At 40.0% G+C, this 27217-nt stretch overlaps 1 protein-coding gene across 2 annotated transcripts in view; it reads right to left on the reverse strand.

Moving 5' to 3' along the window:
* Nucleotides 1–27217, reverse strand: part of PRKCH (protein kinase C eta) — a 254059-nt gene that overhangs the window by 148648 nt on the left and 78194 nt on the right. The window contains exon 1 of one of the 2 annotated variants that reach the window (XM_058293322.2): nt 10013–10088. The exons of the other annotated variant lie outside the window; for it this stretch is intronic. Coding sequence (XP_058149305.1) covers nt 10013–10058 — 46 coding nt within the window. The 5' untranslated portion in view covers nt 10059–10088. Of the gene's footprint in view, nt 1–10012; nt 10089–27217 lie in introns of those variants that run through there. 2 annotated transcript variants of the gene reach the window in all.

The raw sequence follows: 27217 nt of genomic DNA on the forward strand, positions 1-27217 counted from the left end.
ATCTGTAACTTGCCTTAAAGGGGTCATGCTGAGGAGTTCTGCAGCTTCATACAGGACAGGCAGGAGTGTGTGGTGGTCAAGGGAGAGGGCTCTGGAGCCTGGTGCGAATCGTGTTTCTCCCCTTATAAGCTGGGGTGACTTGAGGCAAGTTGTTTCGCCTCCCATGCCCCAGTTTCCTCATCTGTAGAACATGAAGGCTGTAGGCTGTTTTGAAGACTGGATGAGTTAAGGACTGTAACAAAACTCATTAACTCATGAGCTAAAAGTGCCTGGCAGATAGTAACTAAGTGTTAGCTATTAAAAGTGTTGTCAAACTCTTACTTCAAGCTACCAAGAGGTCTACGGACAGAAAGCGCTTTTAATTCAATCACCTCACTGTGATTGTTAAGTTAAATGATGTTCCCAGGGTTCCTCTAGCTAGGTAGTGCCAAAACTGGGAGTAGAATCCTCTACTCTTGACTTAACCCCAGGGCTCTAAGGGTAACAGCATACTGCCAGGTCCCCCCACCCCTGGAAAGTGATACATTCTCTGGTGAGGAAGCAGAAACTAACAGGAAGGTTAAGAGGGGTCAAGCAGCCAGTGAGAGAAGAGAGGATGCCAGGCCCTGCTTAGCATTGTTGAACTCACGAGTCATACTATCAAACGTCTCTTCTCTACTTCCTGAGATATTTGTATTATCATTTGTGCGTGTGGGAGGGAACAACTGTGAGAAAAACAAACAGGAAAACTTTAGAGTTAGCCAAAAGTTACCAGTCAAGAAAGAACCATGAAATATTATGTTGATTATGTCTCTAAAATATTTCCCTGTCAGGTAATAAGGTAAGGTAGTGAGAGGACTTTGCTTAACATCAGCAACACTGAATAAGCAACCATCTGGTCACAAAACTGCCTGCACGAAGAACAATGCATAAAAATTTAAATGTAATGATCCCTAAGACAATAATTAACAGAGAAAGATTAGGATGCGTATTAAGCAAGTGCACAGCTTAAATGAGTCTTTACAATAAGAACACAGAGGCAGTGCGTGAGAGCATTTAGCAGGTGTTGAATCTAGAAGGAATCACGAGAGTTGTTTTTCTAGATAGTACTCTGATTAGTTAAGGAAACCCTCATAAATGGGCTGAGATTAGCAGTTGTTTGGAAAAGAGAACTTGGTGAACCAGGATAGGGAGGGGGTTCCCGATTTGTGCCAGTACCAGTGACAAAGGCTGTAACAAAGGGTTTTGATCTTTTAAAATGGCAAGCAAAAGCCTCCCAAATGGCACTGACAAGTAGCAAATCTTTTCTGTTTTAAAAAGAACTTAACTATATGACTCATAGTTAATTCCAAATTCAGATAGCATGATTAAACTCAATGTATTATGACACCTGATTGGACAAGTGCCATACAGAGTTTCTCAAGGATTCAGCTACCTCTATGGAAGCTCAACCTACACAAACACCTACCACAATGCAAGCTAACATGGATGAATCCTGCTTTGGATTCCTTTAGGAGTAGACTTTGAGGCAAAAATTTAAATGCAAATAGTTTATTTGTGAAGTAATCCCAGAAGCACCAGGGAATGACAGAAGCGACACAGGAAAGAGAAGGAAATCCATAGTGTTACTGAGTAGGTTACCAGTGTTGGCAACTGAGGCTCGATTCCTTTGGGAATCTCAAGGAGCTGGGCAAACAGTCTCAGGGGGAAAACTAAACTAGCTCCTGCTCATCACTGGCTGATGGCTGCTGCAAAGGAGGCAGCACTTCCAGCTTCCCTTTATGGGCTGACAGAAATATGGGAGGGTGTCCAAAGCATCTGCCATTATAACTAACTTATTCTTACCCTAGTCCTCATCTCTTATTATATTTTACTGCATTCTATATTTTCTGTAAGCTGCTTCAAACTTTTTATAGAATGACAAGAAGGAATTTTTGTTTTTACAATAATAATCTGTAACTCTCATTGTGCATTCTCCTTTCCACATGCATAATTTAATGACAGAAATTCTCTCCTGTCCTCTCATCAATTGCAAGAGTCCTACAGTTACCTTCTACCAAAATGTTAAGAATGCTTACTCTGTTGACTGATTTTACAAATATTTCATTTTCCTTATTAATTTCAACCATAAACAGACTTCCAAATGCCACTTCTTAATTCTTCATTTTTAAAAATTAAAATTAAACAGTCATTAGTGGACCATTCCTCCCAGATTAATGGTGAGGAAAAATTTCTGTCCCATCAAATTTGGACTGAATCATTTGCAGGTATGTTTTCATGAGTGTGCCCGTTATAATCCTAACTATTTGAAAAATATATCAAAATTGAATTCTCCTCAGCCCCAAGCTTAAATTAGATTAAGTATTTCGGTTTTATATATATTTTTAAATGTAAGCATTTTTTAATTATCTGGAAAATTTTCTTTTATTCTTCATTACTAAATTTAACTGGGGAGAGAATGTCCCATTCATGGTATCTCCTGTCATCCCAAAGACCTTTTTTTAAAACTTTGCATCGGGTGTGGAACATTTGTTACAATATATGAAAGCACATTTTTATAATCGTACTATTAACTTTTGTCCATGGTTTAACTTAGGGTTCACCATGTTGTGGAGTTCCATGAATTTTTAAAATATTTTATTCTAGTATCATATATACAACTTAACATTTAACCTTTTAACCACATTCTGATATATATTTCAGTCCTGTTAATTTTGTTCACAATGTTGTGCTACTATCACCACCATCCATTCCCAAAATTTTCCATCATCCCAAACAATGACGTTTGGAATTCACAAGAGGAAAATGAGCCATAACTTGGTTTTAAGCTGTGAGAGCAGAGGTAACACTTAAAATCCCTTTTTGTTCTTTTGTCATTGTTGTTTATAAAAATGTTACATAAAGAACGAAGTTGGAAGACTTTTATTTCCTGACTTTAAAGCATATTACTTAGCTACAGTAGTAACAACAGCATGATACTGGCATGAAGACAGACAGATTGACCAATGAAACCAAATTGAGAACTCAGAAATACATCCTCACATCTCCAGTCAAGTGATTTTGACAAGACTGGTAAGCCCACCCAGCTAGGCCAGAACAGTCTGTTCAACAAATGGTGCTGGGAAAACTGGATAGTCATATCCAAAGGAAAGAATGAAGACCCCTATCTCACACCTTATACAAAAATTAACTCAAAATGGATCAAGGACCTAAATATAAAAACAACAACCATCAAACTCCCAGAAGAAAATGTAGGAAAACATTTTCAAGATTTTGTGGTAGGTGGTAGTTTCTTAAACCTTACACCCCAAGCATGAGCCATAAAAGAAAAAATATATTATGTGAAATATAAATACATGATGTGAAATATGAATATGGGTAAAACTGCATATGTAAGACTATTTTTCTTTGAAGCTGAACAAATATATGTTAATACTACAAAATATTAATATAAGACAAAAAACCATTATGCTAAGTGTAATAAACCAGACAGAAAGTACTACTTATTGTATGATTCCTTTTATATAAAATGTAGATATAAATCAATTTATAAAGATGAAATTAGATTAGTGGTTATGTAGGGCTGGGGAAGGAGTGCTAAGGGATATAGATTTTTTTCTTTTAGGAGTAATGAAATTGTTCTAAAATTTTTTGAGGTAATGAATGCACATCATTGTGATTATACTAAAAGTCATTGATTATATACTTGGAAAGATCATGTGGTATGTGAATATATCTCAAAAAAAACTGCTTAGTAATTGTGTAAGAATAAAAAAATGATACATGGTTAGTACAGAAAATGCAAAGGTAAACAAAGAAAAACAAACAAAAATTTTCATTTTTAAAAATCACCTTAAAAGTTACTATACAAAAAATCACCATTAATATGTTGATGAACATGCTTAATTTAAATGAAAGGCATCAAATACTGCATGCTGTTTGGCAACTGCTTTTTACTAAAAACATCTTTTCACATTTCTTTAAAAGTTACTGTTTTTATTCTTAGGGCAATTAATACCAAAGTCACCATTTAATCATATATCTTATAAAATGAATATCCATCATTAGTAACTTAAAGGTATGCAAACACAGGAAGCAGATGTGACTCAAGCAATTGGGCGTCCGTCTACCATATAGGAGGTTCAGGGTTTGATGCCCAGGGCCTCCTGGTGAAGGCATGCTGGCCCATGCAGAGTGTTGGCCCACGCAGAGTACTATCCCACACAAGAGGGCCGCAGGAGTGATGGCCCACATGGAGAGCTGTCACAGCAAGATGACGCAACAAAAAGAGACACAGAGGAGAGACAATAAGACATGCAGCAGATCAGGCTGCTGAGGGGTGCAAGAGAATGAATGCCTCTCTTCCACTCTGGAAGGTCCCAGGATCGGTTTCCAGAGCTGCTTAATGAGAATACAAGCAGACACAGAAGAACACACAGTGAATGGACATGGGAAGCAGAGAAAGGGGTGGGGGGAGTGGGGGAAAAATAAATAAAAACAAAATTTTCTTTTTTTTTTTAAAGTAAGCTAACAGGGGAACAGATAAAGCACAAGTGGTTGAGTGTCTACCCTCCATGGTCGAGGTCCTGGTTCAATCCCCAGTACCTCCTAAAGAAAAAAAAAGTAAGCTAACAGTATTAGCCTATCATCCCTATGAAAGTAGGATCTCCCTGACTAACATGGCCGTATTTTACTCAGAACAGGCATTCGCTTGAAGCTGAGGGACTGCTCTTCCAACCTCACCCCAGCCTCCAAGCTCAGGTTGGTCTTCCTTCCTCACAGAAAACGATCCTTATACAAACAACCTGTTCAACTGAAATCTTTTCCAGATAAACATGTGTTTCCTGCTCAGAATGCTGCCCTTTAGTTTGGCTTATTCCATTTCCTTTTCCATTTTTTTTCCCCTTTTCCACTTGTAGATTTCTAAGGTCCCATCTAAATTCTCAAGTTCTGATTTTATGATAGTAAAAAACACATTTTAGGATATTAGCCACAAGGAGTAGGATGCCTAATCATTTCCTTCTCCAGCCGCATGCCCGGAAGGACAGCAAGACTGCCTCCCTCACTGCTGAGCCAACATGATCCTTGAAAAACTGCTGCACCACTGCTCACTGTAACGGGCCTAATTCAGAACTCTAAGCTAAGGGTAAAATACCTTTATTACACAACCAAATTTCCTGCACAACACTAATGTAGGGACCTTAAACCCCAGCCAGCTTTTTCTTATCTTAAAAGTAAAAGAGGCAAGGAGACAGCTGCTTTAATGAAATATCATTTACATCATTCGGTCACTTCCTTTGAGGAGCTAACAACCTAGAAGTGAGCATCTTATCTGACTTTACCTTTTAATTACAATTACATTATGCTTTAAATTAAAGGTGAATAAAGTAAAATTTTATAAAGAGAGAGATGAAGAAAATAAAACTTGCTGAATTTTAAAAAATGATAAATAATAGTTCAGCAGTTACAGGCATGGAAACCATTAATGAAAGCAGATTTTTGGATTAGTGATGAATTCCCTCCTCTATGAGTCTCTCCCTCCATGACCCCTTTTGCTGCCTGGAAGAGAACATTCCATAAGTCAAGAAACAAATGGAGTCTCTTTTTAAAAATGCATTTAAAGTATTTTTTTTCCCATTACAATGAATAACTCAATCTGTATCCCTGAATAAGGGTTTCTATTTTTCCAAGGAAATCAGAGACGTATTTAAGAATATTCCAAGTAGCTGACTTGAAAATTCTCCATCATTTGGAGTTTATAGTACCAGCTCAACACACATATTAACAAAAGTCTAAATATATTACTTTTCTGTGATAATAATAGGACAGAGAAGTCAATTTTCTCGTTTTCCAAGGTCCATGTACCTGGGCTTATGTCATTCTTCCCAAGTCTAACAAAGCCCCCAAACCTCTCAACTTGCCTTGGCCTAAATTTCACTCTTCCATTCAGGCCTAAATTAAATCCCATCTCCGCTATAGAGCCTTTCCTGTTTCCTAAACCCTTGGTGATCTTTCCTGACCCTTACCTCCTCTAATGCCTGTAGAAAGCACTCAGCCTTTTCATCTCTTTATTGCTTGTTTCTCCAACTAGAATGTAAGTGTATCTAGATCACAGGTCTCCGAACCTTTTAAATTATGCAGCCAGTGAACAGTTTTTGACACAAACCCCAAATATGTTATAGACACCTCAATCAACTTTTAAAAAGTCAAGAGAGGAGAGGCAGAGAAAAGACAGAAAATGCAGAACAAAACAAGATGGTAGAATTAAATTCCAAAGTATCAATAACCACAATAATATTGTGAAAGGCTTAAACTGTTCAATTCAAAGGCACTGACTCAAAAAAAGAAATACAATAAAATAAAATAAAAGGCACTGACTTTCAAACTGCATTAAATAAAGAAATCTAACTACTTGCTGTTTACAAGATGGAAACCTAAAACACAGGTAAAGAGTAGATAATAAAAGGATGAAAGAAGATACCAGGCCAAAAGAGATGTAGTATATCTACACTAATGTCAGATAAAATACAATTTAAGACCAACAGTACCGCTAGAAAATAAAAAGGAATCATTATATAATAATAAAAGTTTCATTTAATGAGGAGAATATAACAAGTTTATATTTTATATATCTGAGAGCACACCTTTTAAAATAAACTAATAAACAATTTACTATTATGTAAATATTGTTCACTGCAGAATGGAATGGTATGATAGGACTACATTCCCTTCTCTAGGGGTCGACTCTGGACCACTCTAAGGAAAATATTCCAAGTGTCAAGCTCAAACATATTCTTTGCTATTTTATTCCACTAGTTGTTAAAAATCATATTGTAGTTGGCATCTGTTTTCCATTTGTTCACATATGCTTTATTTCTCTTGGGTAAATACCTAAGAGTAGAATTACTAGGTCATAGGCTAGATGTATGCTTAGTTCGATAAGAAACTGCCAGACCACCTTCCAAAGTGGCTGTACAGTTTTGCACTCCCACCAATAATGGGAATGCTCTAGTTCTCTACAGCCTCATCAACATTTAGTGTTGCTGGTCTTCTTAATTTTAGCCATTCTAGTGGCATCTCACTGAGGTTTTAATTTGTATTTCCCTAATGCCTAACATTTTGAGCATGTTTTCATGTGTATATTACTCACTCATATTTCTTCTTTTGAGAAAATGTTTAAATCTTTTGCCCTTTTTAAAAAAACTGTGTTGGCTTCCATTTGAACCATGACTTTCTGGTATAGCTAGTTGAGGGAAGAAGTCAGAAAATTTTTTCTTGTTGATGAAATACAAGCCTCTACAACAGATTACACAGAGTTCACATTCTTCCCAAAGGTATCCCTCCTGAAACTCTGACATTTTTCAATCAGGACTAAATGTACTTTAACCTCTGTACAGCTTCATTCCTTCAGAGCTTCCCTTCAGTGTTCCCAATGGGTTAGAAGTCTCTTTCCCAGATCTCATGACTTCTCTCTTGGTTTACGCCCTCACTATGCTGGAGTATATCCTTATAACTTTGTCAGAAAGTCTAAAGAAGAGATAAACTTTCTGTATACTTGCCTGCCTTTTTAAAAAATGCCTTTACATTGCTTTCACATTTAATTGTTAATCTGGCTAGGTTCAGAATTCTAAACTCAAGTTCATCTTCTTTCTCAACTTTGTTCTGCTCTGTTCCAGTAAAGTCTACTCATAAGAAGGCCTCTGTAAAAAGGTTTTTTATCAGTTCTAAAAGTTTTTAGGGTATTCTATTTATCTTTTATTGTTTATAATTCCATTAAGATGCTCTTGGGAAAGGTCTATTGTCACTCACCCTGCTGGCACACTGTGGTTCTTTTCAACATGAAAACTCCAGTTTTTCCTTTAGGTCTGAAAAAGGTCTTCTATTATTTATTCCCTCTGTCCTCCTTTCCCTGTTTATTCTTTCTGAATTCCTATTAACCACATGTATTATATTTTCATTCATATTTTTTTTTCCTTCTATTCCACAGTTGGAAGATTTTTTTCAGCTTCAATTTTTCTATTAAATATATTACTTCAGCAGTGATAGCTTAAATTTAAGAGTTTTTTCATAAGTGCTCATATTCTAGACCATACTTATTTGACAATAACATGTTTATTTGAATTTCTTTGAAGATATCAAATATTTTTTGCATTTTTAAAAATTTTCTTCAGTTCCTTAGAATACTATCTTTTCCTTCAGAGTCAGCTGTTTTGTCTGATTTTCATGCGCTAGTTTCCCTCACCTATCATATTATCTGTTCATATTTCAAAATGAAGAATTAGGTGGTGAGAAAGTTATGAGTAGCTGGTATGGATTTTCCCCACCACTGTATGGTTTGAGTCTGTTTTCCCAAGAGGTGTCTTCCTAGAATAGGAAAATTTTGTGTTACAGAAGACACTTGCTAGCTTTGCCTAGAAATAACTGCCTGGCTGCCAATTTCTCTGTGTTCATGTAGGAAAGAAGGGGTGGCAACTGGTATAGCCTCTGTACATAATCAATTACCTGATTTCTGTCCCACTTCACACTACTGCTCTCCTTACCTAACTCCAAACCTAGGGCCTCTCCGAGTTTCCACTGGAGGACAGGTCTCTATAATCACTGCACCTTTCTCCTATAGGTATTGTGGTTCCAGATTCCTCAGCAATATTTTGTCCATCAATATAATCCCACCTGCATTTTCTATTCTTTATATTCATTTAAAAATTTGGCCTTACTCCTGCCCCCAAAACAGGGTCATCCTGAATTGGAACCTAAGAATCTGAGAACTCTCTGCCCAAGGTTATGTTCAGAATGAAAGCAAATGTTTCAGAATGGTTAGGGATCATGTTTGCTTTATACATGTATTTGGGGGAGGAAGATATAAAACTTATACATCTGTCTTAAAATTCCACGTATATAGCATGATTCTGGCCAGTACAGAGAGCACTTCAAACTTCCGTCAATTTTTTTTTTATATCATCACTAGCTGAATAAGATAATCACACAAATTCTAACATTTTTCATGTAAAAAATAATCCAATTTACATCGATCCTACTTCCTCTCCATTTAAAAATAGTTTCTAATCAGGATCTTTTACCTAGTTTTTCTTACTATTTTCACATTATAGGTAGTAAGTGACAGCCTAGCATTTAAATATATATATATTTAAATATATATATATATACACACACACGAATAATAAAAGACTTTCTTCTTCCAGTATTTGTGGCAAACTCTAAACAAAACAAGAGTCTCCACATAAGATCTCTTAGACTTCCTTGGGGTAAAATTACCATCTAAGACAAAAAAGAAATTATCCTGGATCAAAGAATTGATACCTCTGATGAAAACATTCTTCCCAAGGCTGTTTGCCCAGACTTGTGAAAAAGCTAATAGTCCTGCTTCAGCGTTGACAGGGTCAGTGTGGGCTCAAAGCTTTACTCTACATCATATTTCTGGTGACTTGAGCACTGTGGCACTGTGATCTGCATTAGTAACTAAGGAAATCACAGTTTTGATTTTTTTTTAATGTTTTCATTGATGGTGATGGCAGACGCACTGCACAACAGGGAATGTGACAACTTGGCAGAGTGTGCAGACCTGGGCATACAGAGCAGGCAGGGGCATGTGAACATTCCTCTGTACTAAAAAGCCAAACGAAACCACCCGGGAGGCATCTTGGGTTGCCTTCCACTGACCCGGAGCTCAAGTGTGGCCAGAACCCTCCAAAAAAGAGCAAATGGCTATTATCTTAGCTTCAGAAATCAGTGACCTTGCTTAATTAGGTGAATGAAGCTGAGGTGGAAGACAACCGACTTTTAAAGAGCTGAATGTGCTGAAACTGAAGAGTGCCACGCTGCCCCACATCAGAATCTTATCTCCATCCTTTCACTTATGCCCTCTCAAACCCAGACCTCGATCACCTTCCAGACTAACAACCATCACTCACTTCCCTACACAATCCTGTGCTGTGGTCAGCCTGGTGCCCTCACTATTCCTGGTTAATTTCTCCCACGACTCCTGCCAGACTCTGCTCCCGCCACACCCTCTCACCTGGAATGGCTTCCCAAAGCCAAACTTCACAAAAGCGCGTCCCCATCCAAAGTGTCCACGGACCGCTCCAGCTAGCAGCACTCTCCTTTCCTTCCTCAGTCGCTGCACAGTTCCCAAGCTCTTTTGTACAGAGTGCCCCATTTAACCTTCCTAATCTTGCACATTCAAATGCCTGTGTACTTTTGCCTTTTACCCTCAAGCAGATCAACAAGTTCCCAAAAGCCAGTACTAAATTTTATCTTCCCAGAGTCTGGCGTAAGAGTGCCTAACACCCACGAGTGCTGTCCTTGCCGATTACACTGCCAGGCAAATGAGAATTATAAACTGAAAACTAAAGAGCTCCTCGTTCCCATTTCCGGGTCTCCAGCAGGTTGGGGTTCGGTGGGGCCCCCGCCTCCCGAAGGCTACCTCTCTGTGGCAGTTGCGGTGCCCTGAAGCTGTGGATGGACCTGGGCCTGGGAATCACTGTCAACTTTAATTGAGGCTCCAATACTTCTTACCAACATAAATTTGAACAAATTCATTCATCCATTGTATCAAACCTTTGTAGAATATCAGCCTGGTACCAGGCACTCTAAGAAATACAGATATAAATATGAATGAGAGAAAAAAATAAGCATGCATGGGTGTGTGCACGCGTGTTAACACCCAGGCCCTCAAGCTGCATCCACAGCAGTGTTTCTGCTTGTGATTATAAAAGTGGAGATTCTAGACTCTATCCTAGACCTAATGAATCAGAATAGCTGAGGGTTGGGATCCAGATTCCAAGTCTTCAACTCTGAGAACCAGTGATCTAGCAGGAAGGACACACAAGAAAATAACAGGAAATACAAAAGCGATTGTTGCCTTATCTCTGTTGTGCATATCCAGGGTGACTGGGACCAGAAGTGGGAGCCCTGGGCTGTGTCTGGGGAATGTCTCAGGAGGAGGCAATGCCTGAACCGAGTCTCAGCCTGAGCATCAGTGCACTGGCAAAGAAGGAAGCGAAGAGGAAATTCCCCCAAAATGTTCTTGAACCATGGTACCCTATCAGCTCCTGCTTAAAAACCATTCGGCAGCTGCCTTCTGGCCTGGGGCAGAAGACCCTGAAGCAGCTCACTGGCTGCACCCCTGACCACCTCCACCCACCGCCCCCCCCCCCCCCCAGCCCTAATCTCTGCTTTCCTCTCCTCTCACTCTCCAACCTCACCTCCCAAAATGACATCCATTTCAGGCGTTGTCTTAGCTGAGCGGTTTCCCTAATCCCTTCGAGTCAGGGACAGATTGTCCTCCTCAAAGAGCATGAAGACCAGAGCCCTTATTAGTCAGCATCACATTCACCTATTTAGACTGTAAACTAGGGGTGGGCAGCGGGGAGGCAAAAGATGTGGCCCCGGAACCTACAAAACAAGTTGGAAGGAAGGGAGGGAAGAAGGGATTCATGTTGGCATTGAATAAGCAGATAGAAATATATAAGAGTTTGCCACATTCAGAAAATGACAGTTAAAAAGGAAGGTAAATATCAGATCAGGATGGAAGAGAGGTGGACCTTCACAGATCATAGGAAGGCACCGAGGGGTTTCATACAGGAGAGCAACAGTATCAGATTCCCTAAATTTTCTCAGTATGAGCCAATTTGTGATGATTAATCCAGAGTATGCATGTAAAGAACAATTTATACATTATAAAGTTGAATGTAAATGTAGGAATATTTTCTATAGTACGCAGCTATTAAACCATACACCCTATAGGCATTACCTGAAACTGGATGCATATTTTGATGACAAAGTGCAGAGATCAGGAAATGCAGGTGTTATTAGGGAACTGGGGCATAAAAGCATCCTGGGGACTCAACTTCTCTTTCAAAACAATCCAATTACATACATCCCTTAGATAATGTCTACTATAAACCAAAGCATCAGTTGTAACCTTTCTTGAGTCTCTATTTTCAGCCCAGTAGTTTGTGTACTTACTTGACAGCAGTACTTCACCCCAGAGATTAAGTAAACCAATCTGACTTTAAACTTTTAAGCAAGTGTTCCCATCACGGGCCAGAGGGAGCAGAGAGGGTCCTGTCCTGTCGGTTACCTAAGTCCCATCCCAGCTTTCCCCCGAGCTCTTGCCCCCCAGCCCACACTGGTGGCTGGGGGAGGGGTGGGATGCCAGAGGGGCTACCACTGGCTCTTATCACCCTCTTCCAGGAATTCTAAGCAAACCTTTGTAGGTCTCCAGAAGCATTTCTGGAAACGGGATCCATCAGTAGATAAACAGATAAAAAGAGTTTTTGTTCACTCCTTTGTTCCCAGGGCTCTTTTAGGAAATTGAGACATTGCTTTATGTGCCAAGACACTTCAAAAGCAAATCATTAGGAGGAGGAGAGAGTCCTCACGCTAGGCACAGGCTATTCACGGATTTAACGCTGAACTTTGACTGGGGCACAGCGTTAGAACGAGTTTGCTGGGAGAACTACAGAAGCTGAGGCTCCCCATGCAGCCAAGTCTTCCTTCCTGAGTGCACGTGTCTCTCCACAGGTGGGAGTGGCTCACTTAGAGATATTGTTCTTGTTCATACTGACACCCACAGAGGCCGGAAGAGCCAGAACTGGGTACAGATTCTGCCTGCAGGACAGCCTTCAACAGCACTTTGTACTCACTGAGTATGAAGGTTAGAAGGGTAAAAATCATCTCATGATTTTGAAAGGACTATAGGCCATCCCAGGGTCCAGCCAGAGCCTGGCTGAAAGAGGCTGCAGGCACCAGCCTCGCTGAGCACCCCCATGAGCAGGGCTGGTTCTGCACAGCCCCATGGAAGCTGGGGGCTCTGGCAAAACAGAGCAAATTGCACCGACCCCAAATGCATAAAGAATTAGATAGACATCACCCAGCTATTTCTCTTCCCTTATTCTACATATTCAAACACACATACAAAGCACAGATGCATACATAGGCAAAAATGTTTACTGAATATATGGGGTTAAAATACCTACAGCTGGGTCTAATTTTAGCTTTTGTGCTTTGCTTATAAAGCATTCTCATGTTCCAAGTTTTTAATATTTCAACTGACCCTTCTGGAATAGTGTATCTAAAGAGTCAAGGGCCCCACAGCAATTCCTCAAACTCTACCACTGAGGATCAGGTACCATGGGCAGAGCTCTGAAGGAGGAAATCAGTCCCACTTCCAAGCATCAGTTGCCTCTTAAAAAAACACAGTTTTCTAAGCAGATGTAACTCAAGTAGTTGAATGCCTGTTTCCCATGTCTGAGGTCCGGGGTTTGATTCCTGGTACCTCCTAAGAAAACAAACAAAAAAGCAAACAAAGGGGAAAACCAACTCTCACTGGGGAGCAGATGTACCTCAGTGGTTGAGTGCCTGCTTCCCATGTACTAGGTCCTGGTTCAATCCCCAGTACCTCCTAAAAAAAAAACCAAAAACCATTTTCTATACTGTATTGCAGTGACAGGGTGATTTTGCCCCCCAGGGGACTGTTGGCAGCTTCTGGAGACATTTCTGTTGCCACAGCTGGAGAGGGGGAGGTGCTACTGGCGCGTGTGAGTGGAGGCCAGGGGTGCTGCTGAACAACAACAGGACAGTCCCCACAACAAAGAATTAGCAGACCTAAAATGACAATTGTGCTGAGGTTGAGAAGTTCTATGGGATTTAGATTCTGTGGGAGATTTCATTTAAAGAAAAAAAAACATTCTGTTGCTTAAAACTAAATTTGCAAACTTCAGCTCAAGCGCACCTGCCTTGACCTGATCTATTCAACCAAGTGATAGAGGCTTTTTGTGTTGGGCTTCAAAGTCCTAAAGTCATATAGATTTTCACATCAGACATTTCCTTTTAAATTCCCATTATAGATCTTTTGGAGAATCTCTGGTTGTGATAAGGAGCTAAGACTTTGTCATTTTTTTCTATTAAACACGGATAGGAATCAAGGGTCTCATCGCCACCCAGCAGAACATAACAGCAAGACTCGGCCTAAGCCAGTGTAGAATCTAAATAGCCTCGACCAAAGAGGGAAATCGGATGGAGGTGGCATGTTTGTCCTGATGGGAAGCCACGGGTGTTGGCTTCCTAGAGATCAGTCCTCCATCAGGCAACGAGCCAGAAGTTAAATATATTGCTTCTTTTAGGAAGGAAAGTGAACAATGGCTTCTTCATTTGAAACCACAATGGGAATTTAGGAAGGGGCAGAACGTAATTCCCAGGATGGAATCTGCCCAGGCTTTAGAGTTAATATCCTTGCTCCTGTGAGACAGACCCCAAGAGATTTCCAATCATTGCTACAAAGCTCTCTATTTACTAATGTCACTGCAAAATTCAGGGGCTAAGTGGCACCTTTGACAAGCAAAGAAATAATTCTGATTCTAGTGCCAGGAGAACAAATGTGGTTGGCCAACCTATCACGAAGGCTTTCTGCTCCCCTGAGGCTCTCTGAGACATCTCTCTCAGCAACAAAACCAACACCCCCAGGCTTAGGTTACTCCTTCCAGATGTAAAGGCAGAATCCATATAGCACATTGCATTTCTCATTTTCCCCACCCAGCTTCATCTCCCATCTCCCTCTCTTCCATGCTGAAGTCATCAGACCTTCTTGAGGAAGCTCCCAGAGCTCCTTGTGGATTAATAATCAATACGCATCATGCTGAACTGTGTTCAGATGACCACCTTCTTCTCCAGGCTGTGAGTTTTTTGAATGCAGAAATGCGGTTACAGTCACCTTTTTATCACCAGGACACAGGATGGCACCTGGCACACGAGGTATTTAATATTTAATGAATTAATGAACGGGCTTGACCTTACAAACATGCAAAATGCTTCAAAGTAGGATCTACCAAAACTCTACACACAGGCTCAATAGTCCCTTTCACTGTACGTGCCATTTCCAGTGTATGAGCACCAGCACAGAATCTGCTTCAGGAAACACAGCCAAAAAACAGGACAGACCTGTGCAGATGTTAGATCTTTCTCCAGGAACAATTCCATATGTAAAACAATTGCAGGGTGGAGAAATTCAATAAGCAGCTGGCCTTTGAGGTGACAAAAAACACACTCTCCCTTTTCAAGTTTAATCAATGGGTCAGCCGGTCTTCCCTCTCCCCTTGCCGAGGAGAAATAACTCTGGTGTGGCTTCCTTGTGGACCCTTCTGGGCATCCACTAAAAAGCCCTCTTACACAAATAAACTGCAAACACAAACACATTTTCAACCTAGATGTTTTCATTTGTATTGTCAAGTCTTGGAAGACAGAGATTCACTGTCTAGGCTTTAAGAATAAAAAAAAGAAAAGAGAAAAGAAAAGAAAAAACAGGATACTCAGGTGATTCCCAAGCTGTGGACCTCAAGCAGAGTCTTAAACTTAAAAAATATATGTCTAACAAATGCACAGCTAGTATTTTGATACTCTTGTAAATGAAAACAAAAATCCAATGATTAGCTTTACCAAATGTATAGTAACCTTGGCCATTTAGTGTATTAGTCAAAAGAAACACAAAGCGACTCTTATGAGAGCTGAGAAAATTGAGTAAGAGTCTTCTTAATTAATGTTTCTACACATGTATTAATAGAAAACTCTGCCTCTGCTGGGCTCATACCACTCTGATCCTGTGACTATCTCTTTGTTCTTTTTGTGTTTCCTTCAAGGCCTTCTATAGCTTAAAAGAAGTGGCCACTCATCTTCCAGGGCCTTTCCTCACCAGGGACACTCTCAGATATTTCCTTCTGCCTCAGCTCTTCCTGTGAGCTCTGATTCGGTGATATGTTGCAGACACCTCACCCAGTCATCATTCTCCTCCATGTCAGCCCCTCCTCCCAACATGTCTATTTCCACTACTGCTATCTCTGTTCTCCCAGATACCCAAACTTGACCCACAAGTTCTCCTACAACAGTGGTTTAAATAGTTTCCCCCCAAATTTCAGTTCCACCCAGAACCTTAGACATGGGGACAGAAGATGCATGTTTGTCAATTAAAATAATGAATGAATGAATGAATGTGCAGTCCAGGTGGGAGTGCCCACCGTGTAGCTGGACCACAAGGCTCAAACTCAGGAGTGAGATCTGAGCTGCAGAAACAGAGGGAGGGGTTGAGAGCAACAGGCAGAGTAAAATTCCCAGACTAAAACAGATCTTGAGTTAACATGCTAGGGGTAACCCTAGAATCTGGGTATAGACAGGATAATGAGTGGACCAGAAGGGGATAAGTAATCAGATAAATTTTAGAGGGCTGGGCTCAAATCATGTGGTATGTGGTGGAAGTAACAGGTAAGTATTGAGTCACAGAAGGTAATATCATGCTTGGGATCTAATTTGGGGCTTTTAAAAAAAATTTCCATGTTTGTACTCTAATTTTTTTTAGCTTATGGAATAAATAGTTATCTGAACTGTTTTAATGTTGTTACAACTAACTCTAACATCTGTTTTAGTTCTGAGTTGGTTTCAATTGACTGATCTGCTTCCCATTACGGGCCATATTTTTCCTACTCTTTGCATGCCTGGTGATTTTTTATTGACTGTCAGACAACATAAATTTTACCTATTTAGTACTAGATAGTTTTGTATTCCTATAAATATTCTTGAGTTTATCTTCTATATTAGTCAGGGTTCTCCAGAGAAAAAGAATCAATAGGGTTAAGTATATTATATATACAGAGATTTATTATAAAAAATTGCCTTGCACAACCATGAGGTGGCTCGCAAGTCTGAAATCCACAGGGCAGGCCTCAAGCAGGAAACTCTGATAAAGGTGATGCTAAAGTCCTTAATCAGAATTCCCCAGGGGAAGATGGCTGGCTGGCTGGAAATCACCGCAAAAGTCAATGCTGAAGTTGAGGCAGAAATTCTTTTTCTGATCTCTGAAATCCTCAGTTCTAGCTTTTAAAGAATCCAAATGATTGAATCTGAAAAGCCTCCCCACATTGCTCTCCTTTGTTGCTTATAGATGCATTCAACTAATTATACATATGAATTCCACCTACAAATACGCTCACAGGAACATACAGGCCAGTGCTTGAGCAAACAACTGCATACCAAAAACCTAGCTAAGTTGATATGAAATTGACCATCACAATCTGGGATTCAGCTAAGTTCCTTGGAAACGGTTTGATCCTATCAGATCTTGCTTTTTAGATTTGTTAGGGGTGCCCAGAGCAATGCTCCGAACAGTAAGAAGCATGGCTACCAAAGGACGTTGGCCCTGATGGCTCTCCTTCTCTACCCGCCACAAGCAGGAGACTGTACTGCCCACTGGAGAAAGGTCAGATTTGCTGATGACAGGTGACTTCTGTCTTTGAAATGGCCAAGGGGAGCTCTGGGAAAAGGGAAGAGAGAGCATCCAAGAATGTGGTGGGGGATGCAGAAGGACTAACTTAGACACAGCAGTCCCCTCGGTCACACTCTACGGGCCAGAAATGGTGCTGAAGGCAGGAAGCAAGCACCCAGATATATGATCTGTCTACCTGCAGAAGCAGCATCATGTGCCAAAAATATGCCCACGCAAAAAAAAAAAGTCTTTAATATGCCTTGACGATACTTGTCAGACCATCCAGAAACAACCAAGGCTACCAGCAGTCCTTGGGATGTATATTACCCTACCTATAGTCACCACAGAGTAGAGGAAAAAGATAAGCCCAAATAATGCAAAAGTTAATTATTTAAAAGTTCATGTTGTTCAGGATGTTTCCTCCCTTCACATGCAACTAAAGTGTAATTTTGCCTCTAAAACATATGAGATATTTTAATTAATAATCAAGTGCTGGATTTAGAAAGGATCTCTCACTCGAATGTAATACAGTCTTTAGTTTAAGAAGGAATGGATGGTGGTGAAGTGCTAAACAAAACAAATGAGTAAGCAAGCAAACAAAACCCGTTTATGGACTCAAGCAAGAGATGCCAGCTGGTAATGCAAAGATAACAACCTCTGTAAAATTAAAACCTCAAAAGTCAACACATGAAAGCCTAATTTAATAAACTAAGGCAAAAAGTGGGAAAAGGCCAAAGGCTATATCAATACCCACATGGAGTGAGTCAACTGCAATTTGTGAATAAATAAAAGTAAACAACCAGAACCACTCTAAAGCTGATGGGCAGCATTTGTTCAGGTTATCAAGCTGGTGACCAAATCTAACAAAATCCTGGTATGGGGAAATAAAGAGAGGGCTGGGTGGGGGCCAATGCTGCCTGACAATTTACAGTGTCAGTTCCTGGCACTTAAAATTCAGTCCTCTAGAGGTAAGAGATTAATAGCAAGTAGCACATACAACCTGCTTCTAAAATATACCTTCTTCCTGGGACCTAAACATTTCTTGTAAATATTAATTTATTCTTCTTGACATAATGATGGGGAGAAGGCACTCATTTCAGTTCTTTATCTATACTAAAAGAACCAGCCATGGGAGAAGATGTAGCTCAGTGGCTGAGCGCCTACGTCCCAGCTTTGAGGTGCTGGGTTCTGTCCCTGGTACCTCCTTAAAAAAAAAAAAAAAGAACTAGCAAAACCCCAAAGAACAATTCCCTGGGAACAATATGTTCCTTGTGGCCCAGCAAGTAGAAAACTGGCTAGGCGGTGAATCTACCCTGTACCTTCCTTTGCCCCCACCCTGAAATACTTCTTCCCCATTCTCAGCTTCACTGATGGTAGCTCCTACCAAAATTTTTGCATTTAGACACACCGGTAAGTACATTACAACCTCCTAGGATATGACACATGTGAAGCTCCATTTGAAATAATGGCAGAGCAAAAGGGGTTTATAGAATCATTATATTTTCCCCAAGGCCTTTTAAATGAGTCATATAAAGTATATGAATGCAAATGGGGTATGAATTTTCTTTCAAGATCGATGGCTACATAATCTGCATCAGCCTCTGATGCACACTGAATCTGTGGGTGTGTTCTCATGAGTATGATCTCATGGAACTTCGTAAGAATCCTGTGGGTAGATGTTACTTGCCCCACATTATACACTTAAGGCTGCCCTTGCTCAAGGTTACAGAGCTAAACACAGGTATTAGAACAGATCTGTCTGATTTTGAAGCTGATGCCCCTTCTACCACCCAGCCCACCTCTCCAGTGCAGTAAGAGATCCCCAGCAGCAAATCCCAAGGGATTTTTTTTTTCCTTCAGGGCTCTGTTAAATAATGGATCAACACCAAAAATGAATTCTGGTGGGCATTTCAGGGAGCTGGAGGTATCACTAAAAGTAGATCTATTATCTGGAAACCTGACTTACTTCTTGGATTAAAAAACCAAATGAAAAGAGATTCCTCTCCCTACTATTCCCCTAAGAGCTCCCTGTAACAGTGAGACCCCACACCACCCAAACCTGAAATATGAGTGCCACTGGGGTAGGAGGGAATTCTGAGTGGTGCAAAAGAGTTCTGTTTATGGTGCTCAGGGAAGGGGACGTGTTTTCAGTCTCAAGCCCAGCAAAGAAGTGATCCTTCAACTAAAAGATCCATATGTGCTCCCCTCCCATGGTAACTGCATACTCCCAAGAAAACACACAGAGCAAATGCTCAGACTCATGATTGCAAACCGAGGCAGGAGACAGGAAACATGGAGGAATGCGGTCAGAGGGGAATTCAGACAACAGGGGATGCTCAGAGTCGGGTGTTCTGAAGAACCTTGCCCTGAAGGTGAAAACCTTCAGAAACACTGTACTAACCAAACCAGTAGGTGGGCCCATTTCAGCCCAGGGACAGTTTGTGATCCCTGGTTAGAGGCAGGGAGGGGCCAAACAGACCTAGCTAGATTACAGACAAGATTCTGCAGTTTAGAGTCCCCATAAAGACTATACTGTGAGCTTGGAGCATTCCCAGAGGCAAAGGCAAGAATGCTGGAATTAGAAGTCCCAACAGAGGCCATGCAAGCCCCCAAAGAAGAGTCATGGACAAGACCAGACAGATCCTGGACACCCGTGAGCAGACTCAGGACAGAAACCATTCTCCCAGCATCCTCACTAAGGAAGGGCTAGAAAGGGAGTTAAGAATCCAACTTAATCATCAACATTAGAATGTTTAACAAAATCCATACCATTCCTTCCCAGAATTAAGCTTCAGCCCTTGTCAACAAATTCTTCCTGAAGTCCTACATTAGAAAGAATTCCTCCCGGTGTTATTACAAGGGCCTCTGCCTAGGTGGACTCTAAGTCACTATTAGATATGATTGTGGTACCAAAATGTGCAGCCGTTCATAAAGAATGGTACTCAAACACTTCTGACTTACATAAGACTGCACTGCACTTTTGATAAGGAAGAAATGATTCTTTTTACCAAGACACCTGAATTCATTGGGGTACTCATAATCAAAGTTCCAATAATTGTGAGATTTATAGAGAGCATACAAATAGTCACTGATGGGAAACGGACTTTGGCCCAGTGGTTAGGGCGTCCGTCTATCACATGGGAGGTCTGCGGTTCAAGCCCCGGGCCTCCTTGACCCGTGTGGAGCTGGCCCAAGCGCAGTGCTGATGCGCGCAAGGAGTGCCGTGCTACACAGGGGTGTCCCCCGCGTAGGGGAGCCCCACGCACAAGGAGTGCACCCATAAGAAGAGCCGCCCAGCGTGAAGGAGGGAGCAGCCTCCCGAGGGATGGCGCCGCCCACACTTCCCGTGCCACTGACAACAACAGAAGCGGACAAAGAAACAAGACGCAGCAAAAAGACAGAAAACAGACAACCGGGGGAGGGGAGGGGAATTAAATAAATAAAAATAAATCTTTAAAAAAAAAAACAAAAAACAAATAGTCACTGATGAACAGACTGACCACTCTTTAATTAGTCCCTCTGGGACATTTCTCCCTGCCCACAATGTAAATGGCTACTGTTCTCCATCCCAAGTAGCAGATATACCCCACAATACAATCCATACACTAAAATCTGCCCCAGGCTAACAGTGAGATCTTGAGGCTCACAGAGGAGGTCATGAAGATGACTAACGAGCTGCTCCAGTCTCAGCAAAGCCACTCACAAAAGAAGTCTGGGGCACTGGATCCATCAACACTGAAGGAGGATGATCAGCCTTTGGAAAACTTGATGACATCTTCAAATAGTTTTGCAAAAACAACCCTCTTGGTAACAGTACTGAGAAAGTCAACAATCGTGAAGTGGAAGCTATTATCACGCTTTTGGATCAGTCAGAAAAGTACATACTGAGTTATTTGATCGGCTCTTGTTCTAAGAACCAGCACACAGGTGTCGTTACAGCCCAAGCACTAATAAACATAAGATGAAATAAATTTACTGCCATAATCTTTGTCATCATTTTTACAGGGCCCCAATCAATCTTCAAGATACATACTATAAAAAATGGTGGTTCCTGATTTAACTGGATTCATTTTAAAATAGCTTTTCCTGATCCTAGTTACCTAAGAGAAAGGAACCCCCTACTACTTGCCTCCATTCCAACAGGTGACAGGCAGCAAAGCCAACACTCCCATCCTGATGACATCACTCTCAAGCCTAGTTCGAGTGTCTAGACATTAACAAGGTCCTCAGCCTCTGAATCTCTTTTTTCTCATCTTAAAAATGCAAAAACTATAACCTGACCTGTCACAGCACTTTTAAACATTCTTAAAAGAACATATTTGGGACTTTGTAAACTATGAGTGGACTACACAAAAGTAATATACTTCCCTTTGTGTGTGTGTGTGTGTGGGGGGGTGTTCTCCCCTATGTGATTTTTTTCAACTAACAAACCTCCCAATGCCCAAATTCTCCATTAATCAAAATGGATGTGATTTAGGATAGAACAGGGGTGTCCACACTTAGCCAATCATTAAAATCAGCCAAGGGGGGTTATTAAGAATCTGTCTCCTTGGCCTCCTACCAGAGATCCTAATTCAGGCTGAGATCCTGAGACTCTGTATTTTCCAAACTCCTCATGTGATTCCAATGCGCTCTCTTGACATTTCAAATCCCAAACCTAACAACTCAGAAAGCTTACTGGGCAAGCATCAAGACCACAAAACACTGTCTCTTTAAATGGTTCCCATTATGCTAAGGAAGGTAAAGTCATCCTTATTTACATAAAACAGGAAATATCATCGATCTTCAAGAATTAACCCTCCAAAAAGTTGGTGGAAACATACAGTGAGCTTATACCAAATGCCAACCTATTTACCAGCACCTCTCCAGAGGTTTAGTAAAACTGTACAGGTGATAGTTCACACTAAGTTCAAGAGTAGAAGACTCCAGTTGAGCCTGAATTTTCTGACTATGTGTTAGATGGGTGAGGTGCACAAATAAGAGTAATTTCTTAATAACCCATAAATAGAATTGAATTACAACTAATTACATTTAGCAGGGCATGGACTTGTTACATCTCTCCAGACAGCCAATTTGAACTCTTAATGTTTATTAACCTTGTGACAGATCTACTTTAGCTTAGAACAATAAGAAACCATGATGGAATTCACAGAATTCCTAGAACTTGAAAAGGTCTTCATGATAAATTTAAAATATTTGTTTTAGAAACTCATGACAAATAGATTTAATACTGTGCTCTCCAAGCCCCTGGCCAAAGGAAAAACATTGATGTTCAAGCAACCAAATGATAAGCCAACACCAAATAAAAGCCAACTTCACTTAGATGATAAAAGGTTGTTCCTAGAATGGGGAATGCCATCAACTGGGGTGCCAACCTTGTGCCAACAATCCTGGGATGCATCTCATCTGCACTGCAGGGCTCAGCAAAGTCCTCTCCCTGCTGCACCTCCAACTCACCAACATGCTCTCCCTTAGGGTCTTTGTACTGCCTGTTCTCTCTTCTCCCAGGCAGGCCTCCTGCAGGCCAGCTCAAACATCACCACATGAGAGGGTCTTCCCTGACCACACATACCTTCTCCATCTCTATCCTCTCACCCTGCCTTATTTTTTTCATAGCGCCTTCCACTTGGCTATTATATATTTAAGCATTTTTCTAATTGATTGTGCCTTCACCCACATACCAAATTTTGAGGCTTGGGAAAATAAATCAGTATGTTTGGGCATGCACACATGTGCAAGCACATATACAGTACACAATTCTATTCATAAATACTGCTTGTGTATATATGGAGAGTTCTCTTGATCCACTGGGCCCAAGTGGTGATACATAAGAAGTACTGCTTAACCCATTTTATTGTATAACCAAATGTAATCACAGACAGAGGTGTCAATTGATTTTCTCCAGAATAGTGTGAGAAGTAAGTGGCCACACTTACATAAAAATCTAAGGCAATCTCTGACATACACAAAGAATGTGTTTGCAGCCATAGGCTGCTGTGCAACCCCCAGCCCCCGCCCGCACCCCACCCACCTGAGATCCAGAACAGAAATCTTACACACCAGGATGAAATCATGTTTCTAAAGATATATTTCAAGGGAGAGGAAGGGAGGGAATAGTTCTTCCTACTTCCCGACTTGCCCACAGACACAGGGCATTATGGGGGGAAACCTAGGAAAAGGAATGTGACTAAAATTTCGTCTGGAAAATGGAAACACTGCTGCCTGGTTCATTTTAAACAGAAAGAGCAGATAAGGAGTTGCTGGAAATAAGACTGAAGCATAATGAAAACAGACTGAGAAGCAATTAATTTTTCTATCATAAAATTAAATCATTTCTGTTTTGCCCAAATCTCAGTACTACTGGGAGAATTCCACATTAGTGTAATTTCAATGAAAATAGAAAGAAGTTTGATAAAATTAAGAAACTAGTCAGATGCCGAATTCTGTAAGAACCTTATTTAAAAGGCACATATTAGTTAATAAGCAAGTGCCACATGTGGTTGGTCTCTTAATATTTGGGTCCACAGCTCTATGAGCTCTTTTTGTAGATTCAGCTTTTAGTGCTAACAGCTCTGAATGCCTGCTCAGAAGGGTTGCAATTGGCCTTGTTCTATCTGAATTAAACAAAGGTTTAGCATAAAGCTACCCATAACAGGCAGCTCTAAAGTTAGAAACCACCACAGGCTTCTGGGCTGCTTTGGTGTCGCTTCCTGACCTTCCTATTTTTATGAAAAAAGGTTTATGACCAAAAAAACTGGCTGAAAAAGTACTTGCACTGTAAAACTCATGAGGGAAAAAAGGGTTGAGGCTTCAAAAATGCCTAGATTATTCTCTGTTACCTACATCACTTAATTGTCATCTAACATTGGTCCCCGATGACATAAATAAATATTTATTAGTCCCTTCTCCCTATAGTCACTAAAATTAAAAGTGCTGGCCTTTTGAAAGAAAGATTAAAGGGAAAATACTCTAACCCAGAAGTTCTAAGGGTTTTTTCAGTCTCATGACCCCTTAAAACTCTTAAAAATTGAGAAGTCAAGGTCTTACATTTTGTGGATTTCTATTGATAGTTGCCACATTAGCAATTAAAAGAGACCTTAAAAATATTTATCTATTCACTTAAAATAACAAGAAGCCAGTTGCATGTTAACATAAATAAAATTTTAATGAAAAGTAACTCTAGTTTCCAAAACAAAAAAATTTAATGAGAAATGTAGCACTTTTATAAATTTGCACATCTCTTTAATGTCTGACTTAAAAAGAAACCAGTGGGCTTCTTATATCTGCTTCTGTATTTAACCTGTAGCAATGTTGTTTTAATTAAAATATATGAATAAAAGCCAGCTTCACACAGAGAGTAGTTGGCAATAATAGTGTTTTAAGAGCTTTTCCATTAATTGTGAAAATTATTCTTTGATCTATATCAAAACTCAACAAATAATAGCCTCTTCAAGGTTAGTTAGAATGTAGAATCTAAAAACATATCAATGAACTATTCACACTCCATTACATTAAAATCCATTAGCCTATCTTGCACTTTGAATGGCTCCTTTACTCATAGCTGGTTTTGTAACATCATACATTAGTCATTTTGAAAATATGGGTTCAATGAGCCATGCAGATCTTCCAAACACTGACACATTTCATCCATACAATATGAAAAAAAAAATCACAATTGTTAATTAACAACAATACACTCATCAAAAAAAGTCTTTAAGTATCAGGAAACTGTTAAGCTCATGATGATAGATATAAATTACTAAAATTCTTATTATGGCTTGAAGGCTCTAATTTTATTAAAGGCACCAACTACTCAAGGTTGTTTTCCTTGAAAGGCTTACATCATTCATTTTTAAGAAAACATCTGATAAATTGTCAGGTCTCTATAACTATAGTTTGTCTACCAGTTGTTCTTTCAAATAAAAATAGTGTCCATAAAGAAATGGCTAGCTCAATTTATAGCTCAATCCCAAGAGCACTTTTGAAGATACCATCATATTTCAGCATGTAGCAGAAGTGGTTGATGCATACTGCCAATTTTTCACCCAGATTATTAAAAAGATAGATAGTCCAGGGTTGAGTTTTAATAACATTAATAATCTTTACTGCTTCCTCAAGAACAATCTTAAGTGAAACTGGCTTTTTCCCTTTTCTGCAAGTGTGTGGCCGTGAAGAAAATACTGGCCACAACACAGGTTGGTCCCACTGCTTTCATATGTGCTAAGGCGGCAGCAGTTTTACCCACCATTGATTTTCTACCATTCGTGCAAATGTCAACAGAGTAAAAAGGACAAATTATAACTTAGTATTATAAGGAAAAGAGTTCTGACCTTCAGATCCCCTGACATTGTCTTAAGAATCTCCAGAAGTCTGCAGGAATATACTTTAAGAGCCAACTGAAAAACTATCAACAAAATCAACCACGTTGAGTTTTTCATCAATAGTCAATGAATAAGAAGAAGAAAAAGTAGTCAATGGAGAAAAGTGGTTAAGGTGAAGTCAAGGACAACCAGGGTATAACTAGGCAAGGACAGCTATCATACCTGAAGCTAAACTTGCTTATTTTTATTTCCTTTAAGTTCTAGCTTAAGGTCTACAACAAGAGAAGCTACTGAGAACAGCAAAAACTGTAAAATCTTAAGCTCAATCTACACAAGATTCCCTGACCCATGCCTGATGTCTAAGAAGGCAGCACCTTTTCCAGGTGAACGTCAATCTTTGGGTTTAAGATGGAGGAATGCAAGGGAAATGTTGGCAAGAAGACATCATTGCAAAAGAAGACAAAACCCTGGGAAGGATGGGATTATACTACCTAGGGGATAGTTTTCTTATAAGGTAGAATAAAAAGAAAATACTAGAATGCTTCCCAGATAGCTGGATGTCCTAGAAAGATTCTTGATCTCAGAATAGCAATCTGACTATATTTTACGCATGATTGTTCTGTAAACCCACAACTTCTCTAATTAAAAAAAAAAAAAAGACTCTGAGCTTGAGTCTGGGCCTGCATTTACTATCCAGAAGACCAAAGCAAATCAGCCTCTCTGAACTTGATCGATCATTTGCATAATGAGAATAACAATCAACCTCAGAAGTTTATGGTGGGGAGCAAATGAAATAAAAACTGGGTCAGCCTGAGTGCACAGACAGACTCATTTACTAGGGTAAGAAGCCATTCTGCTATCAACAAGAAAATAAAACAAAAGCTGATTTTTCGCCTTACAGGCAAGCACAAGGTCTGGCCCTCAGAAGGCATTCAATAAATGAACCTGACAATATCGAGAAAAGAGCAAACAAACTAAGATACAGGACAATTACTCTTGATCTCTTTCTATCTTTAAAAATATCATTCTTCCTTTTCCAGTACCCCTTCTTTTCCCATTCCCTCATTTCCTCTTTCTTTCCTACCCTGTCTTCAACCAGACTGGCAGTCATTTCCAACGGGAGCCATAAGCACTGCTAATACCAGCAGAAAAACTGAAGTGCTTGTATATTCCTCCATTAAGGATTTTTTTAAAATTTTAATTGAATTTTAAAAATTAAATCAGCAAGCTGTCATTGGGCTTGAAACATGAGAAAAGAATGCTGCAAATCAAATCCCAGCAGAAATAACTTTTTTTTCCCTTTAGAAATGACGTGCAATATAAGTGTCAGATAAAGAGAGAACCTGTGGGTTGCCACTTGGAAGCAGCAATACATGCTTCATCTGCCTTGTTGGTGCATGTGGTCACAATAATTTAGCAGAGAGCATAATTATTTGTAAACCAGTGGTTTGACACAGGAAATCTGAGCTAAAAATTGAGGCAACAGTACAAAAAAAAAAAAAAAAAGATCAGAATCTCATTCTGCACCATAATGCATTGCCTTACTAAAAAGAATAAGCAGATACCAAAATTCAAGTGTACTTTCCATATCCTCCCTGGGAGAAATGTGTATCAGTTTTAAATAATGTAGTAAGAATCTAAAGGAAGG

The sequence above is a fragment of the Dasypus novemcinctus genome, chromosome 3 (genome assembly GCF_030445035.2).
Source record: "Dasypus novemcinctus isolate mDasNov1 chromosome 3, mDasNov1.1.hap2, whole genome shotgun sequence".
Taxonomy (NCBI): domain Eukaryota; kingdom Metazoa; phylum Chordata; class Mammalia; order Cingulata; family Dasypodidae; genus Dasypus; species Dasypus novemcinctus.